The following is a 19,404-nucleotide window of genomic DNA, read 5'->3' as shown; positions in this document are numbered from 1 at the left end:
CTAGAGTTTAGCTATCACCTAAAACGTCTATTGCAGGGACCCAGAATGAAGAACAGTGTCATACATGAGGTTAGAATTTAGAGAATTTCTAGTTCAACATTCTGTTTGGTAGATGAAGAAATTATGGCCTGAAGAGGTTAACCGACTTGTTCAAGGTCAAACAGTGGATAAAATGTGACTAGAAACCAGGTTTCTTTTCCTTGCAACTCAACAGACTTTGCAGGCTTCAAGATAATTCCCATTCAATTCATTGCAATGCAGTTGTACAAACAGTTGCCTAACTGTGCAAAACTCAAGCTGAATATTCTGGAAGAGGAACAGACAGAGTGGGGATGATGAAACTCTGGCAGGTTGGGGGGTCAACAAATACTTTTTCCTTTGGGAGTCTGGGGAGGAAGGAGATCTGAAAACTGGGTGGGGCCAGAGTAAGGCAGGACCAAATACATTAGTCTAGATTGGATTTCCTTACTCCACAGGGGAGTGAGTTCTTCCTAAATTTGGGGGACAGACTTCACTCCCCACTACAAATGGCTCAGAGAAGCTAAGAAGGAAGTGAGCTTCACCAAAGCCTCAAAGTGTGTGGGCCAGAGAGAGAGGGGCTAAGAGGGTTAGGAGGGTTTCTGTCCCTCTCCTGAAAAAAGTAGATTGTCGGGCTTCCCTGGTGGCGCAGTGGTTGAGAATCTGCCTGCCAATGCAGGGGACACGGGTTCAAGCCCTGTTCCGGGAAGATCCCACATGCTGCAGAGCGACTAGGCCCGTGAGCCACAACTACTGAGCCTGCGCGTCTGGAGCCTGTTTTCGCACAGAAACGAAGACCCAACACAGCCATAAATAAATAAATAAATAAATAAAATTAAAAAAAAAAAAAAAAAAGTAGATTGTCAGTGGGAAGGAGTAGACAGAAATCAAAATCCTTTTCTCCCCCATGACTCAGTAACAGATTTATAGGGTCACCTTGTATAAAAAATAAGGATCACCAACAGCCTACTGACCTCAAGTCGCTGGGTAAATAGAGGCCACACTCAGGGTAGAGGGGGTCCTTCTTTCTGGAGAAAGCAGGGATCCAGCAAACTTCTGCTAAGGAATGCTTCCCCCATTCCCAAAATAAAGACAGGTGAAGAAGAGAGCTCAGGGCATAGAACTGGCTTCCTAAAGGGCCGAGGAAGAGAGCTAGGTATGTTTTTTTTTTTTTCCTTTTCCTCTTTCCTTTTCCAGGGCAGATGAGGGAGACTCTTCCTACCTCCCGCCCCCAATCATAGGGCTGGCCAGTCGGAGGCGGGCGGCAGGGGAGGAGCCTGCGCCAGTCAGACGGGTGTAGCCACGCCCCTTCCCCCACCACCACACACCCACACACACCCACCCGCTGGCTCCACTCCGCTCCGGAAGAGCCGGTTACTCCTGTGCCCCACTGACTGCTCCCACCCCTTCCGAGCCCCAGGCCTAGTCTCCAGGGCAACCCCTAGGACTATCCCGGCCAGGAGCGATTGGGAAGAGGGGTGTTGGATAGGAGAGGGCCACCTGGGATTAGAAAAGAAAGTGGGGCAGGATCCATTCTTTCCCATCTGGTGCAGAAAGACTACAGTCACCTTCCTCCTTGAATGAGACCCCTCCTCATCCCATCTAATCAGAGGTCTTCCTTGCTCTTTGAGGAAGGATGAGGGTGGGGTGTCAATATGCCAGCAGCTGGGTGTTTACTTCTTGTCAGAAGCCACCCCAAGCAGCAGCTGTGCTTCTCCCCCCATCCAGATGACAGAAGGCAGACTGACCCTTTCTGTCCCCAAACATTCCTCAATCCCATCAGATGTGGCCAATCACCCACCCACCCCATCTCCCTTTAGGAAGCTACTAGAAAGAGGAAGGGGCAAATGGTCTTTTTTTCAGCAACTTGTGAGAAGGGTACCTAGGGAATACTCTGAACCTCTCACAAGCCAGGCCAGTGGGCGGGTAATAAAGAGAATGGGGAGGGAGAAATTAGCACCTGCTCCCCCTTTCTCACCCTCCCTGTGTTCCTGCTGCACCACCCTGACTTGGGTCAGCTGCCACAGTGCGTGGCTCCACGCAGGAGCCAGATGGCTGGGGCTGGGAGGGGGAAGAGACAGAAAGGGAGATAGAGGGGATTCGTTTGCATCCCTCTACCTCTCTCCCTCTCCCTGTCCAGGTACTCCTGGAATTCAACCCCAAACACCACTTCTGACCACCCTCTCCTCCCGCCAGCTCCCTTCCAGCCTGTGAAACATGACTCAGAAGAGTCTGAAGCAAATCCAGACACCCTGTCCCCTCATTCTGGAGTGTGTTGTGTTGGGGGTAGCAGGGAATGAGAGCTGCAGGAAGGGAAGGGGCAGGGCTAGGGTCGCAGGGGATTTGCAGGGAGGGGGAATTCCCCAATGGAGGTGGGGTAATTATTAAAGACCTCTCTTGTGCTCACTGGCTGAAGGGTTCACAGTGTTAATAGGGTCTAGTAGGGAGATGGCCCTCAACCTTGTAACCATTCCAACTTGTCCCCCTTCCCTGTCCAGGTTAATGGAAAACAGTCTTCTCCCCCTCCGTATTTTGGGGAGGCCAGATTCTCCTATAACACATCAAAAGGACCACAACTCATCCTTCTTCTCTCCAAATTGGTATGTGTCCCCTCAGATTCAGCACAGTCTTTTTTTAAACTCCCCAACGAGCTTCTCCATGCTGGGCTCAGAAGAGGATGGAGAAAGACCTAATTTCCTTAGGACTCCCTTTGCATCTGAATAGAGAAGGCTGGGCTTCCCAGGCTTTCCCCACCACCCCACCGCCCTTAGAGACTTAGTCCTAGAACCTCATCCACTGTCCCCCAACAGCCCCTTAAGCCCAGAATCACAAGATTCTGGATGCGCCCTCCCCCATTCCCTGACTCTGGGGTAGGAGCGTTCTTAGGCTGGACCGGCCCACCCCAAGTCCAAGAGGGTCGTTCCCACCTGGGCTGGTGCTGAGGTCGCACCCCCAAAGTCCGGGAGAGATGGAGTGGGGTGAGGGCTACAGAAAAGCTTTAGATGGGAGTTAGTTGAACTTGAAGGGCTAAACGGAGCAGGGCCTGAAAGTGACTCTAGTCTATGATAGCCCCCAACCCCCCTTACTACGGGGAAGGAGAGTAGTTGGGGTGGCGGTTATTCCCCCTCCCACTGGAGGTTAGGATGGCGTGGGAAAGCGATGGTTCCAGAGGGGAGGAGGCGAAACCCGGACCGCGGGAGATTTTTCTGGCGAGGAAGGAGCGGGGGAGGGGGAGATCCTGGGTCCAGAATAGGAGGGGTACCCGGGAGAGGTTGGCCGAGAGGCGTGAGAAGCCTCCGGATTCCGGTCGCAGAGGACAGGGGAGAAATGGACGAGTAGATAGTGCGGGGGAGAGAGGAAGGGCAGCTCCCGCAGGGGGAGGGTCAGATCCTGAGTCCAGGGCAGCGGGGATTCCGGGGCAGGGGACCGCAGGGGCGGCCCGCCTGGGGACTCTGGGACCAGACGTGGGTGCCGGGCCTCACCTGGAGCAGGGCCGGGCGACGGCGGCGGCGGCGGCGGCGGCGCAGGTGGCCGAGCCGGGCGGCGGCGGCGCCTCCTCCCCCAGCCCTGGGCCGGCGGCGGCGGTGGCGGGGTGGGGGGGGTGGGGGGGGTGGGGGGGGGAGGTAGCACTTAAAGGGACAGGAGCTACTGGGGTAGGGACGAGCGCTCGGGTAGGGCTGTCGCGAAGAATCCGCTGAGGGAGGGGGAAGCGGGTGGCGTCTCCTAGGGGCCTGAACCAGGAAGGATCCCAGATGGAGGAAGAGAACAGATCCCAGGAAGAAGAGACAGAAACTTCTGCGGTGAAGTGGGGGATGGTGGTGGGTCCGAACTGGAGGACCTGGGAGAGCTCCACCCGCTCTCCGGAGGCACCGGCAAAGATCTCTTCACAAAGGAGGGCCAGGAAGGCAGTGAGAGTCGCAAGGACTCCGGAGGAATGGAGGTGTCGGAGAGGGAACTCAAAGCCGAGTGTGCTGGGGGTAACACACAGCGGCCCTACTAGATGAACAGGTTCCCTGTGTTTCAGCTCCTCAGGGGCTCAAGCCCTACAGCCGTGGAGAGAGGCAGCCTCCTTCCCCCAGCACGACCCAAGTTTAAAAACTTCTGCAATCAGGAAGCCAGGAGGGCAAAGACCTCCTAGGCCTTTCAACCTCAGTCCTGCCTCTCTCTGTCTTCTTAGTGACTGAAGCATGGGGGTCGCCAGTAGCAGCCCTAGTGAGGCTGGTGTGGGGCCGTGAGAATCGGCTTTCTTCTAGTTCAGCTCTCCCCCAGCCGCCACCACCCTTGCGGCAACCTCTGGGGCAACAGGAAGCAGCTGCTCAGTGCAGCCCCCCCACCTGGTGGTGGGTCAGGGTCAAGGAGGGAAGAGGGCAGGGACTTGAAAGGCCGGGGAGAAAACAGGGGGAGAAGCACCTTAAAAATCATCCAGTGTGACCGAAAGTGGGCTTTACTTTTGTGGGGGTAAGGCCAGCAGTGAGTGCTGTGAAATATTTCTTGAATCTCAGCAGCTTAAGTGGGAGGCGCAAGGGGCTGGGGCGGGGGTGGTGAGGTGGGGAAAGCCCCAACCTAAGGTGCACTCTTAGGCTCTTCCCCAGAGCTGGAGCTTGCCAATGTTCATGACCCCTTGGTCGGCAGCCTCACCAGCTGAGCCCCTGTGCCCCTATAGTCTGGTTTCCCCTCCTTCACCCCCCAAAAGAGCAAAGGTTAGGCCCCACCCCTGCTGAGTCAGCCAGGGAGGGAGGTAGGCATCCCTCAGGCCTTCCCGGGGGCTGGTCCTCATACTTACCCATGTCGGGCTGGCAGGGCTCCAGGGCTGGGACCACCCAGCTCCTCACTGTCCTTGGTTCCCCCTTCACGTGCAGGCTGGTGTTAGATCCTCCCAAACTGTGAGGTGGGAACTAGCACGAATCAAAAAGCCAATGTATGCTTCCTGCGAACCACAGCCTGAACTGCTGTAGGGTGATGTCCCTGTGTGACAGACTAGGGTGGGGAGGGAGGAGGGAAGGGCGTGGCTTTCTCTGGGTGGAAAGGGAGGAGGCGGTGAGGACAGGGCAGAACCAGGAGAAATATGGAGGAAGGTTAGATCTGTGTTGACACCCCAGTGGCGTGGTACAAGAAGAGAGCGGTGAAGGGGGAAGGAAATAAATAGTTGCAGCTAGTGAGAGGGAGAAGGTTCTCGATGAATGCTGAGACATAAATGTGTGGGGGGAAGGGTGGAGGTATGATAGAAACAAACTTAGATTCACAGTTCCTAGGTCTGCATCTGGATAACATGGGAAAACAGAGCAGAAAGGGCGGACCCATACCCTGGGGGCTTCTGCACCAGCTTCTTACCCACTCCAGAGTAAGGACCTAGAGGATGTGCCCCCAACCCCCATAACTCAGCATTTCCCCAAATCCACGCTTTTCTAGGAGCAAACTACTGGACACAGGCGGCTCAGGGGCTCCACCTAACGTCCAGATCATGACACAGGAGAGACTGGTGCCAAGGACGTCAGAGGCAGATGGGGGGAAACTCAGAGGCCCCTACTCCACCCCTGGCACCTCTCCCAAGGCTCCTCCCCAGCCTTCAGCCCCCAGGGGCCTCTGACTTGGGATCTGTTTGTCCTGCCCTGCTTCTACCCCACTTGAATGCCTCGGGGTGGAGCTTATAGATCCAGGCTCCTCCTTAGGACAAAAGCCCCAGCTGGTTTGTAAACAATCATTAGCAAAGAACCACATCCCAGCAAATGGCCTTCATGGATTTCAAAATGGTGAGATCAGAGTTCTTGAAGAGCCTCCAGTCCTACCACCACCAGAGGGCAGTAGGAGATGGGTCTGGGCCCAGAAAAGAACATTTAAGGGGCATCAAATCCAACCCTGCACTTGTTTGAAAAGGTGGGTATACTTTTGAGTATCCTTGCAATCCTGCATGCTTTAGTGGGCTAAGATGAAGGGAAAATTGTCTAATTACATTATTTAGTTCAGAAACCCAAGCCCAACAACACTGAAAATTACTATTCTCCTATAACAGATTCTTTCCCCAATTTTCTTAAGGGATTTTAGCAGACCTCAGAATAGGCCCCATGGTACTTTATATTCTGCATTGCCTCAAGGAATCACAAACGTACTAGTCTGGCCCAAAATATAAGTTAGGAGGCAGTAGTTAGGAACACCTTCTGAAAAAAAATGAAGGTAGAAGATAGAAGAGAGGTTTGTTTTGACTCAATTTTAATCCTTCAGAACATGTTATTTCCAAAAAATTTAATTCACTGATTAACCCCTGCCTTCTCTTAGAATAGCAGCTATTTCTAAACCCAACCCATTTTCCCCAAAATGCTCTTCTAAAAAGTCCTTTGGCTTTTTAAAAAGCAGAAATACACTACATACAAGAGGCAAAAAATCAACTTGCTTTGAACAATGACATAAAAGGGCAAAAGATGAGGCCCTACTATTAAGATCACATCATCCCCAGGAAACCCCTTCACAAGACTCACAGCTGTTCATCAATCCAAGACAATGGCTTTTCTTTTTTGATGACCCCATTTCAAATATATATGGCCTACTTTGTGCTGTTTCTTGTGTGTGGCTATTCTAAAATTACTATTAAAAACGTCAGTGTTGGCTGTGTTGTCAACACCAAGAAAAACAGACAGATGCTGAGGGATGTACTTTTTATTGGAAACCTTAAATACTCTTCAGACAGAACACAATGTCTTCAATCAAGGCTCTCAGGAATGTGGCCTACAGAGAAAACTGCAATTTCTGGATTAGGAGCAAGGAGAGGGACAGCACGGAGGATGAGTGCTTAGTTTGCCAAAAAGACCCTCTCACGAGTGCTCTTCAGCCAGCTTATCAGCTTTTGCCACAGCTTCTTCAATGGGTCCCACCATATAGAAGGCCTGTTCTGGGAGATGGTCATATTCACCTACATGGAAAAAAATCCAACTGGTGAGAAGTGAAGGATATTATCAACTTTCTGCAGTGGGTACATACCTCACCACTTGAGGCCACCAGTCAGAATGTGATGAAATTGTGTCACCTTAGGTATCTTTTCTTAAACTTCCCTCACAAATCCAATTTACAAGACATGATGCTACAGTACAGCTTAAGAACAAATGGTCCATAGTCATATAACTCGGGTTCAAATTCTTGCTACTTTGGCTGTATGATATTGGGACTGGTTATTTTAAACTTTCCATGCTTCAAGTTTCCTAATTTGTAAAACAGGATAATAATGCCTTCCTTATAAGGATGTTGTAATTCACTTAGAAGAGTAGCTAGCATGAAAGCACTCAGTAAGTCTAAGTCTTACTCTCAGACATTGAGTATTTCCAAAGAAAACTGATGGGAAATAACTTACTTTTATATAAAAATTATGTAATTAGGCACAATATATTTATATATTGCTTGATGGTTCCTGGAATGGGAACACAGCACAGCAAGCATTCAAGGGATTTCAGTTTCTTTGCCATTTTATGTTCAGCTTTATACTTGAAATCTCACCTGCCAAAATCTGCTGGAATCCTTTGATGGTCTCCTTAAGGGGTACCAGCTTCCCCATATGACCAGTAAAGACCTCAGCCACCTGGAATGGCTGAGACAAGAAACGCTGTATTTTCCGGGCACGGGACACAGTTAATTTGTCTTCCTCAGAAAGTTCATCCATACCCAGGATGGCAATGATGTCCTGGAGGGATTTGTAGTCCTATGAGAAAACAAGATTAAGAGAGGCCTAGTAAACATTTACATTCCTCTAATTTGGACAAAAACCTAAGGATTAACACAACTTTATATTCACAATGAGCTCTGTATACAGCGTTTTAGCACTTTACTGCACTTCTTAACTGAAACAAATTAGTTACTTGGGGGTCATGAGGGCCCTCAGCTAAGATCAGTGTCTTGTTTCCCCTACTCCGAGTCTATTAGGTGGTGTTAGAAAATATTGGATTCCAAACATGGAGTACCTGGAAACTCAAGAGACCTCATTAACACTCACTAGGAACTGCTGGTCTCATCTTTCCTTGCTCTAAAGCAAATCACAAATCACCAGGAGAGATACGGTCCTAATACAGTCCCCAAATTCCCTCTACGACTTTATGGCCACTGATCTCACCTGCAGTACTCACCTGTAGGATCTTTTGTACCCCACGGGCAACGTCATAATGCTCATTGCCAACAATGTTGGGATCCATGATGCGAGAGGTAGAGTCCAGAGGATCCACAGCTGGATAGATGCCCAGCTCAGCAATAGCACGGGACAGCACAGTGGTAGCATCCAAATGGGCAAAGGTAGTGGCAGGGGCAGGGTCAGTCAAGTCATCAGCAGGCACGTAGATAGCCTAAAGTCAAGAACCCATGAAAAGGAGCAGGAAGCCAAGTAATTCTACTTAAGCCATCCCCTTTTCTGACCTCTCCTCATTATGTCACTCTTATCTTCTCAGCATTCAAGAGTCCACCTCAAAAAATGTGGACTCTTACCACCCCTAATAGTGGCTGAGTAAGCTTATAGATTATCTAGTCCCTCCAAGACGTGATGAAAGAATTTTCATTGTTATTCCTTTTGTTCTTCACCCTACTTTTTAACTCTATTGTAGTGATACCCACTTTAACAGTAAAAAACAAAAACAAAAACCCTTGCACTATTATACTAGTTCATCAGGAAAATGAACCATAAAAGTTAATAAAATTTAGACAAATTTTTAGATAATTTTTACTATATACCATCTACATACATTTGAACATTTGAAAATTTGTAGTAGTTAGTGTAGTCCATATTTAACGCGCAGTTTCCATACAGCTTCAAACTCCCCTTCAGGATGGAAACCACTACTTTGTGATCTACATTTACATGTTCACCTTCAATTAGTTTAGATGACTGGTTTCTTAATCTTTTAGAGTCTTTAACATGCACATGCAGAATTTTACACATTATTTCAGGGAGCTCAGGTACCTACTTAAAAGCCTTTTGAGATATAAGTAACTAGATTTTGTACCTTTCTGTACATACCTTTATACAAATTAGACCTTCATCCATTTAACTGTTCTCACCTGTACAGAGGTGATAGATCCCTTTTTGGTGGTAGTGATTCTTTCCTGCATGGTACCCATGTCAGTGGCCAGGGTAGGCTGATAACCCACAGCAGAAGGGATTCTGCCCAATAAAGCAGACACCTTAAAAAAAAAAAAAAAAAAACTTTAGCCTTATCTGCATCATTCCATAGAAAGGTCAAATGAACCAGGTTCTCTCAAGCCTTCTCTCTTACCTCTGAGCCAGCCTGGGTGAAGCGAAAGATGTTATCAATAAACAGTAATACATCTTGACCTTCTTGGTCTCTGAAGTATTCAGCTACAGTCAGTCCAGTCAGAGCTACCCGGGCCCGAGCACCAGGCGGTTCATTCATTTGACCGTACACCAGCGCTACCTGCAGTAATTATACAAATTCAGAAATTGTGGCAAAGGAGTGGGAAAGCCATATACCCAAGGTCCCCAAATCAGAGAAACTACCAAAAAACCCTCCTCAGATGTCTATGTTTTTGTTCACAATTTTCCCTTTTAGAGATGTAGTTCAAAACAACATGAAAGGTAATTTCTTATAATTACTGAAGCAATATTCTTACGGTAGGAAGGAAATAAACTGTAAATAAGTGAAAAGCACAAAATAGGGTAATCTGAGATATAAGAACCACCTTCAACTCCCCCCAAAGTTAGCTTTCAAATGATGGGTCAATGTACCAAAAACAAAGACTAGAAATATCAAAGAAGAAAACAAAATGTATATTAGTGTATTAGAAGCTGGGGGAAAAACACTGACAAATTTCGTTTGTAGGTCCTGGGACAATAAAATGAAAATATAGAACATGGCTTCACCTAGCAATGCAGTCAACTGCAACAGTTTCCTGGCACTACTTTGTGGACATCTATCAGCTCAGTGCTCACCTTGGAGGTGGCATCTTTCAGGTTGATAACACCAGACTCAATCATTTCATGGTATAAGTCATTGCCCTCACGAGTCCTCTCACCAACACCAGCAAACACAGAGTAACCACCATGGGCTTTGGCAACGTTGTTGATTAACTCCATGATCAGTACTGTCTTGCCAACTCCAGCACCACCAAAGAGCCCTAGGAGAGGTTGAGAAAAAAAGAATAAGAGTTTTGTTTCCAAACAAGCAAACTTCAAAAAAAAATTTTGTTTCTTTCCATCTTTTCCCTTCTCAGAAATGGCATCTGGCATCAGCAAACTCAGAAGAACGAAAGTCAGAAGCTACTCATCAGTGAGGGATAGATCTCAGTACCCACTCATAACACGGTAGGATTTTTTTCCACACATTAGGTTTGGAAAATATCTACCCACCACTAACATACCAATTTTGCCACCCTTGGCATAGGGAGCCAGCAGATCCACAACCTTGATACCGGTAACCAGAATTTCCTGCTCAACACTCATCTCCATGAATTCAGGAGCTTCAGCATGAATAGCAGCAAATCTGTAAAGGTAGAAGATCAGTGTCTACTCATTAAACAGTTCCTCTCAATTCTCAAGCCTAACCTTTTACTCATAATCTCATCTCTTATGTAACATTCTAGACAAAACTGTCACCCACCATTGAGCCCAAATATTCTGCAATAAAGGCGATTTCATCACCTCAGGAAGCAATAATCCCATTCCCTGACAACTTTAACTGTCATAAGGTTTTCCTTTTACAGAGCCCTAACTTAACAGCACTTCTTCACATACCAACATGAAATACAAAGGCCACTGGTATTAAAATGAACTGAAATAATCAACTTGGGCCCTAAGTAGCAGTTTGATTTTTTCTCTCTTTTTTTTACGATCAGAACTTCTGCATCATTAATTTTCTTCAGAAAAAGCTGCATTGTGTGGTTTTAATAAATGAATATATCGGCATTTTAAGTATTCTCTGCAAGAAAATTCTGCTATAGTAGAGGCTGTCACCTTAATGTATAAAACTGCTAGGAAAAACAGTTCTTTTCTGTGTAGATGCAACAAGAGGGAGATACTTACTGTTTGGTTTTTATGGGACCTCTCTCATCAATAGGTTCTCCAATGACGTTCATGATTCTACCCAAGGTCTCAGGGCCAACAGGAATTCTGATTGGTGCACCAGAATCCAGGACTTTCTGGCCTCTAACCAAGCCTTCTGTACCATCCATGGCAATGGTCCTTACTGTGCTCTCACCTGTCAGATAAGGCATTGCAGGGTTATACAGGACAAATTGGCTTCATGATATTTAATGAAGTGTAACTGGCACTGAACACCTAAGTCAACCAAGACTCCTTCTCAGTACGTAAATGTGGCTTCAGCAAACTCAGAAAAACGAAAGTCATTTTGATAAAATCATCATAGAAGGAAGACAGCTTAGTTTTGGGGGATATTTCGGTCAAACAAGATCTTTACTATTCCTAACAAATTCTACTTACCCAAATGCTGGGCCACCTCCAAAACCAGCCTGGTCTCCCTGCCTTGCACTTCCAGGGCATTTAGGATGGGTGGCAGTCCCTCATCAAATTGGACGTCCACCACTGCACCAATGACCGCCACGATGCGCCCAGTGGCAACACCTGCCTTTGGCGACGGAGATGTTTGAGTGGCATAGTCTCTGGCTAACAGGCAAAAAAAAAAATGGAAGAAGCTGGGGTTAGGACAGTTAAAGGTCATCGGAAACCCCGACTTAACTCACAAGTACTGGTGAATACAGCCCAGGCCCGACCTCCTTCCGCTAGCACGGAAGGCGGGTCCAGAGGGAGGGCCGCACTGGAAGCGGAGAAAGAGCCTGCACCATCTTCCCATCCTCCTGCATAAAACCCCATTATTCGAGAGCTCGGTGCCCCGATTCCACGGGAAGGTCAATGCACCTGCCCGCACTTTTCCGTCACACAGCGCCCCTCTTCCAAAGTGAGACGGAATTAGATCGTTCCTGTTCTTGTTTTCCCGCCGTTAGAGGGCAGGGCGCTGGCCCTGGCGTCCTTCTAGCACCACAGATGCCTTAGGCCCAAGCGACTATCGGCCCCAGGCTCAAGGTCATGGGACGGCAGAAACGAACCCAGCCCCTAGAGCAAGGCACTTACCAGGCTGCAGCGCTGCCGGAGCGGCCCGCAGTAAGAGCTGGACTTGAGGTAGCGGCGCTGAAGGGCTGAGTCCCCGCAAGGCCCCAGAGGCCGTGGCAGCGGCCACACGACCCACGAGTCCCAACATGGCGGAGCCCAGGTGGCGACTGAGCGCTGCAGCAGTCTGGCCTCCAACTCCCCACAGTTGGGGGGCGAGGCCTACTCTGCAGTAGGCATGGCCATTGGATGATATTGTTGCTCATCACTCTCAGCGCTGCTCCTATAGGCTAATAACCCCCCATCTTCTCAACCATTGGCCAAAATTGGTGCTAATCTGAATTGCTTTTTTTTAATTGGACAGTGTCTGGTTAGGTGCAACCCTCAGAGCCTCGAAACATAATTGGACAACAGGGATGTCAATTGGAGGGAGTACTTGGCGGAACTGCGTTTAGGAAAGGGACCGAGTTCCTGTGGGGAAGCACTTAGGCTGTATCTGGCTGTCCTTGAGCTGTCTCCTTAGATAGGACCTTGAGCTAGGTGACAGTCTCAAGGGTGGGGTTAGGGAAGTGGTAGCGTCGTGAAGCACCACTGACTGACCTTGGCTAAGTCAGGATCCTTCTCTAGAGTCAAACGGTTTTTCTTTCTCAGTAGTGAGATTGGAAGCTTTCAGATAACTCAGGAGGTCAGGAATCCGGACAGAATTAAAGCTACAAAGAAACTCATGTAACCAGTCGTTTAACAAATGTGTGCTAGGCATTGAGGAGGCAAAGATAAATAAGACTTAGGACCTCACTTTTAAGGAAAGACAGATGAGTAAAAAATGCAATCAAGTGTGATGGGTCCTGGTTAGTATAGGGTAAAATGTATGGAGGAAGAAGGAGGGGATAAATTTGGGTCATCTAGAAATGTAGGAGGAATTGTCTCTAAGTGGAGGAGGCTGATAGACTGGTCGCAAAACATCAGTAGAATTCCTAAGGTAAAGCAGGAAGGAAGAATATTCCAAGCACACATTTGCATTAAACAGCATGTTCCTTTTGTGGAACTGCAGGTGAGGAAGGTTAGAGGTGAGGAAGGGAAAAAAAAGAGAGGATAGTAAGGAGATGAGTATAGAGAGAAGCCGGAACCAGTTCTCAGGGTCTTGGATGGGAGCGGAGGCTGGGCAGTGATAGGTGTGTGGTCCTTGAGCATGAAAAATGGTAAAATAAACAGGACATCCTTTTCTGTAGTATTGACTTTATTCAAGGTATTTGGTGGCAGGGTGGGGTAGACCCTTAATCTATTAGAACAAACATGGCTAAATGGAGTAGTTCAGCATGAAGCTAGTTCCCCAGACTTTCTCCGACCAGCACACATTAGTTCTCATTTTTCTGCGTGATAGTGAAAGTTTCCTATTTGGTAGCAAGAACTATCAAATAATTTAAAGGAGAAAGCAGGAATGGAAGAGAATGTTAAATTTGAAGTGTCTTTGGAAATCTTGCCTAGTAAGAGGGAAAGAACCCAAGAAAACAACAACATGTATGGGGCAGGTAGAAAAAAATACACTATGTAAAGAAGCAGCAGAAGAATAAGGAAAAAACCAAAGAACATAGTGTAAGAATCAAAAATAGAGAATGTTAAAGAGAAAGTGGTCAATAGTATAAATCACATAACCATTCTATAAAATAAGGGCTGTAAAGAACTAACTGGGTTTGGCAACTAGGAATTCATTCCATGGTGATGTGGGGTCAAAGGTAATTTCAATGGATGCAGGATATACATTTTTGTTTTGCAATTTGTGCTCTTCCCATTATGCTGGGCAGCATCCCAGTTAATAGGGACCTATATATTTCACTTGCCTCCCTCAACTATTAGAGTTGAAGTTTCTATAGATAGGATAAGATACTTAAGAGTATTGCTACTGGAGCCATATTGTGTTTATTTTTTTAATTTTTAAAAATATTTATTTGGGGCTTCCCTGTTGGCGCAGTGGTTAAGAATCCGCCTGCCAATGCAGTGAACACGGGTTCAAGCCCTGGTCCGGGAAGATCCCATATGCCATGGAGCAACTAAGCCCGTGCGCCAAAACTACTGAGCCTGCGCTCTAGATCCTGCAAGCCACAACTACGGAGCCTGTGAGCCACAACTACTGAAGCCCGCACGCCTAGAGCCCGTGCTCCGCAACGAGAAGCCACCACAATGAGAAGCCTGCGCACCACAATGAAGAGTGGCCCCCGCTCGCCGCAACCAGAGAAAGCCCGCGCGCAGCAACGAAGTCCCAACGCAGCCAAAAATAAATAAATAAATACATTAAAAAAAAAATTTATTTGGCTGTGCTGGGCCTTAGTTGCAGCACGCGGGAGTTTTTTGGATGCAGAATACGGGATTTACAGCATGTGAACTCTTAGTTGTGGCATGGGGGATCTAGTTCCCTGACTAGGGATCAAACCCAGGCCCCCTGCATTGGGATCACAGAGCCTTAGCCACTGGACCACCAGGGAAGTCCCAGACTGGGTTTAAAATCTTGTTTTTGCCACTTACTAGATTGTCACTGAGCAAGTTTAAAATCTCTGTATATCACCTACCTCATTATGAGATAATCTCATAGGGGCGTCTCAAAAATTAAGTAGATTAAAATGTGAAAAGAAGCATTTAGAACAATGTCTGGCGCCTGGCACATAGTTAGCAGTGTATTTGTGTTGGCTAGTATTTTTACTTACTATTGACAGTGTTAAGATCCTTTGGTTTTGTATCACCAATTTTGGTCGTGGCCAAAATTTTATTAACCGTCAAACATTTAAACTGACACTTAATCGAAGTTTCAAAGTGAAGATTTCGACCTAAATTTCCAGGTAACTGAGGCTCATCACGTTTTGAAATGTATTTACTCATTTCTTTTTAGCAGATTATCAGGAAATTTAACTGTTCTTTGGGCAGCTGGGTTATCATTAAACAAATCTTTGTACCAAAATGCAATGCTAAATGCTTTCAATGTTACCGAGGCATATTTCTCCACTATGCTCAACTTTGTAAATTTTTGATTTTTCTAACTCCTTTGCTGTCAATGTTTGACCCCAGCAACCTCAAGTCCTCTTCTGAAATCAGATAACCTGCTAAATTTATAAGTAATACTGTCTAAAATAAAAGTAAATAAACTTGATTAGCTTGGGTTGAGGTAGGCCTTAACAACAGTATTTCTGAACAAATGATGTCATCTATTTTAGAGTTCTGACATGTTTTGGTCCTATTTCGTATTTCTTGATTCCCAGATAGTATTTCATGTAAAATACAAGTTACTTTCCATGGGACAACAGAGACCACAAAGACCTAATCTGGTTTCTTACCTGAAGTTAATTCCAAATGACTGACCCCACAATTCATGACTGAAAACCTTATGAATTTTATCTTAAGGTGAAGATTGCATTTTCCACCAACTCTTTTCTTTTGGCTGCGCCACATGGCTTGCAGGATCTTAGTTCCCCGACCAGGGATTGAACCCTCGGCAGTCAAAGCACAGAGTCCTAACCACTGGACCGCCAGGGAATTCCCTACCAACTCTTTATTTTACTGCCATCCATAATGGTCATGTCCCACATTCTTTCAGTACTCTGGGAAATAGTAAAATGTCTTTGTCTCTACCGTATTTCTTGACAATCATCTTGGGTGATTTCAAATTCCAGGAAAATAATCCGATCAATACCCTAGCTTCAGAGTTCTTTAATCTCTTCAATTCCAACTAGTTTAGCACTGACATTTCACGTAAGTATCCTACTCAAGTTCTACCTCAAAATTTCAATATTCTCTTGTCAAACCACAATTTTGGTTTTTTTTTTTTTTAACACAGTAATACATGAACAAATTCTAAGTATTCAGGATTAGAATAAATCCTTTCACCACAACCCAAATCTCATTCCCAGAAATAACCACTAAAAACATTTTGCATATATCCATTACTTTCTATCCATTCCATGTACATAAAACATGTGCATTCCCTATTTTTAAAAACTTCAGTGGAAGCACACTACAGAAAACTTAAGTTTTCTGATCTTTATGTTTTGGAGAACTTTCTGTGTCAGTACATTTATTGACTGCAGCTACACCTTATGCCATAAAAATGTGTAATAACTTATTTTACTCCATTAATGGTTATTTGGATTGTTTCAAATGGCTATTACATGCAGTACTGAATGAAAAAAAGGGTATCTTGTAAACGTTTGAGTACACCATCTACTACTACCTTTAGATTCCTAGAAATAAAATGTTGGCTTAAAATTATGTTCGTTTAATTTTTATTTATTTTTGGGCCATGCCACAAGTCTTGTGGGATGTGGGATTTAGTTCCCCAACCAGGGATCTAACCCGGGCCCTATGCAGTGAGTTCAGAATCCTAACCACAGGACTGCCAAGGAATTTCCTAAAATTATGTTCATTTAAATGAGATTCTGCCAAAGGCCTTCTAAAACATTTTGCTAATTTACCAGGTTCCCAGAATCCTTGCCAAAACTTTTAAAAAAAATGTGCCTAATACTAAATGTATGAAATTACTTCACTGACTGAAGTTGCATTTCCCTAATTTCTAAGACAGAATACTTTATTGGTCATTTTTATTTCTTCAGTGAATTACCTATCTCTACCTTTTGCCCATTCTTTTCTATTGGCTTGTCATAATGATTAGTGCTATTCAAATGCTTTGTTAAATGTTGTAAATATTTTATTCAAGTATATCATTTATCTTTTAACCTAAGTTATCTTTTGATCTATGTAATTTTTTTTTTTTTTTTTTGGCCACACCACATGGCTTGTGGGATCTTAGTTCCCCGACCAGGGATTGAACCTGGGACCTAAGCAGTGAGCATGCGGAGTCCTAACCACTTGGATGGCCAAACTCCTAACCCATGTTACTTTTAATGTTAGATTTTTAAAAAAAACTTTCCTTTGTAGCTTTTACATTCTGTATCATTCTTGGGAGGATTTCCCCATATCATTAAGAATCTGAATTTTTTTTTCAGTGAGTGGGCCAGGAACCACCAGCATCAGAATCACCTAGCTCTGCTTTACCTATGGTAATCACTAGCTATACTGGATTAAATTTAGTATAAAATTAAATATTCAGTTTTCAGTCACACTAGCCACATTCCAGATCCCTAAGAGCTCTATGCGGCTGGCAGCTACTTTATCAGACAATGGAGAGATACAGAACATCGTATCACAAAAAGTCACACTGGATGGAGCTGATACCTCAGCAGGACTAATTCAGAATCTGCCTTTTAGATCTAAAAGAGAAGATGTCAAACTTCAGCACACATCAGAATCACCTAAAGGGCTTAAGGCAGATCACTGGACTCTACTGTCTCATTTCTGATTTAGTAGGTCTGTGCGGGTGCCCGAAATTTATATATCTAACAAGTTCCTAGGGGAGACTCATGCTGGTAGCCGGGATCACACTTCAATCGTTGTCAAGTATCAGTTAAATTGCAAATTCCTGGGCCCCACATCACCTCACTATAGAAAGCCTATCTGAGGGTTGGGACTGATGAATCCACATAGCCCCATGATTTTGATTGTCCAAGAACCACCAAGGTCTAGTTCTATGGAAAAAACTAGAGCTATGAGGCTAATTAGTTGTGAGAACAAAAAAAAACCAATGGTTGAGGGAGGGAGGTATACTCCTCATGGAGGGTGTTAATTGTATTGGAAGCAGCTTTACAGCTATCACCCCTAAACTTGTGATGAGATACAGCCACAGGAATGGGGTGCTAAGGAGAGTATGGAAGTCAAGGTCACTGGATTTGAGGCTAAGAAATTTAAGCTAGAGTTCTGGATAGGTTCTTCACATAAACAATGAAGTTATCCAGGCTGACACTGTAACTTGTAAGCAAATATTTGGTTTTCAGTTTAGAAAACATTAAGTGTTCAGAGCAAAGCATGACAGGCAGTATATATACAAGTTATCACCAAATCCTATTTGACATATCTCTGGAATCGCTCTCCAGTTCTCAATGCCAGCGCCTAAATTTACCCTTTTACATTTTATCGTTTGAATTACTGCACTAACTTGTTTCCTTACGTCCAGGCCCACCTGCAAAACATTACCCATGCAAAATGTAGTAACAAGTATGTACTGAGTGTTCAACATACCAGGTGCTGTCATCAGGCTGGAGATTTAGTGATAACATGCATCTTTCACTCTCCTAGTAGAGCAAACTACCAACTAATAATCAAGTGTGGTTAATGTTTCAGTTAAGTCCACAGGCCTTAAAAGCCTATCAGGATAAAATAAATAATTTAGGAGTTAGAGTAGACCTTAGACAAGGTACCTGCCTCCCCCCTCCTTCCCAGCCTTTATGTTCTCGAGGTTGGTATAATGCTGGGTGAGCCATGCAGAAGAGCATTTAATGTTAGCATACAAGTGAAGTTCATTATCACTCATTTCTTGTCAAAAGAATTCTTGCTAAATAGAAAAAACGAAAACTTGCACAAAACTGAATGGGTAAATAAAACCTTCATGCTACTTGTAACAACTAATCACCTTCCCCTCTTCCTTGGAGGTAATTTAACAGTTCAGGAAGTTGAATATAGCATCTTTATCACCACATATCAAAACAGACAAACTGTAAGAATAGATGCTATCTCTCTCAAACTTAAAAACTCACCAAATGATCCTCTCCCCAGTGACTCTCTTTAAAGCAAAAGTAATTACAGTTTAGATTTTCGATACAAGGCCAAATAAATAGTTCTCCTTCAGTTCTGGCCTGTCAATTCACCTTTTGGCATGAAGTACTTTAACTTAGAGGGACCAGATACCATTCACAAGACTTTGTACCTGACAGCAATAAGGGTTAATGAAATTCCATTCAAGTGTCTGAGCACAAAATAGGTTTTAAAAATTGTAAGAATCTTAAGAAACAGGATGAAATCAGAAATCCATCATGATATACTTTCTTAATGCTATAGCCTAATGGCTGGCATTAAGCCAATCCTTAATGAATCTTTTAACTTCCAGAACTGACATACAAAAATAGTTCTTTGAGAATAAAACTAAAAATAGAAGGGTTTTTAAAATTTTAAAGTTTTTCCCTGAAGCTAAGCAGTACACTATCAGGCATACTGATACCTTTGGTATGCTCCAGAGAAAGGAGACCAAGTTTAAAGTACTTTTTTAGAAGTACGTTAAGTCCAAACATACCTCCGAATGTGGAAAAACCTAAGGCTCTGAGGAAACTGCATTTCCTTAACAGGACCAGAACCCAAGTTATACTTCTGTAACATAACAAAACAGAGTTGACTGCCAAGTGTTATTATGCCCACAGTCCCCAAAAAGTTAAGATCTTCTAGTTGTGGCATTTCAAGAAAATTGTCTT

General features: G+C 45.0%; 2 protein-coding genes and 2 non-coding genes across 6 annotated transcripts in view; all 4 read right to left on the bottom strand.

The window, feature by feature from the left end:
* BAZ2A (bromodomain adjacent to zinc finger domain 2A) overlaps window positions 1-4,971 on the bottom strand; it is a 34,652-nt gene extending 29,681 nt beyond the window's left edge. The window contains exon 1 of one of the 3 annotated variants that reach the window (XM_061206087.1): window positions 4,802-4,971. The gene's annotated coding sequence lies outside the window, so the exon portion shown is untranslated. Of the gene's footprint in view, window positions 1-992; window positions 1,055-3,500; window positions 3,564-4,801 lie in introns of those variants that run through there. The other 2 variants (XM_061206088.1, XM_061206089.1) reach the window with 2 other exon arrangements.
* A 1,683-nt stretch (window positions 4,972-6,654) lies between these two features.
* On the bottom strand, window positions 6,655-12,253 carry ATP5F1B (ATP synthase F1 subunit beta). The gene is made up of 10 exons (XM_061205403.1): window positions 12,089-12,253; window positions 11,441-11,623; window positions 11,024-11,198; window positions 10,363-10,484; window positions 9,935-10,119; window positions 9,261-9,419; window positions 9,046-9,168; window positions 8,124-8,336; window positions 7,501-7,702; window positions 6,655-6,922 (listed from the first exon to the last, which is right to left on the bottom strand). Exons 1-10 carry the CDS (start codon window positions 12,213-12,215, stop codon window positions 6,825-6,827), a joined length of 1,587 nt encoding a protein of 528 aa, XP_061061386.1. The 5' UTR covers window positions 12,216-12,253; the 3' UTR covers window positions 6,655-6,824.
* Window positions 10,207-10,277, bottom strand: LOC133101821 (small nucleolar RNA SNORD59). Its single transcript, XR_009702712.1, has one exon. It is a non-coding gene; the product is annotated as a small nucleolar RNA SNORD59 (small nucleolar RNA).
* LOC133101820 (small nucleolar RNA SNORD59) lies at window positions 11,296-11,370 on the bottom strand. The gene has a single exon (XR_009702710.1). It is a non-coding gene; the product is annotated as a small nucleolar RNA SNORD59 (small nucleolar RNA).
* Window positions 12,254-19,404: the final 7,151 nt, after the last annotated feature.

This window comes from Eubalaena glacialis, chromosome 11, assembly GCF_028564815.1.
Source record: "Eubalaena glacialis isolate mEubGla1 chromosome 11, mEubGla1.1.hap2.+ XY, whole genome shotgun sequence".
NCBI classification, from domain to species: Eukaryota; Metazoa; Chordata; class Mammalia; order Artiodactyla; family Balaenidae; genus Eubalaena; species Eubalaena glacialis.
Note: the sequence above shows the minus strand (reverse complement) of the source record. Positions and strands in the feature narration are given on the sequence as shown.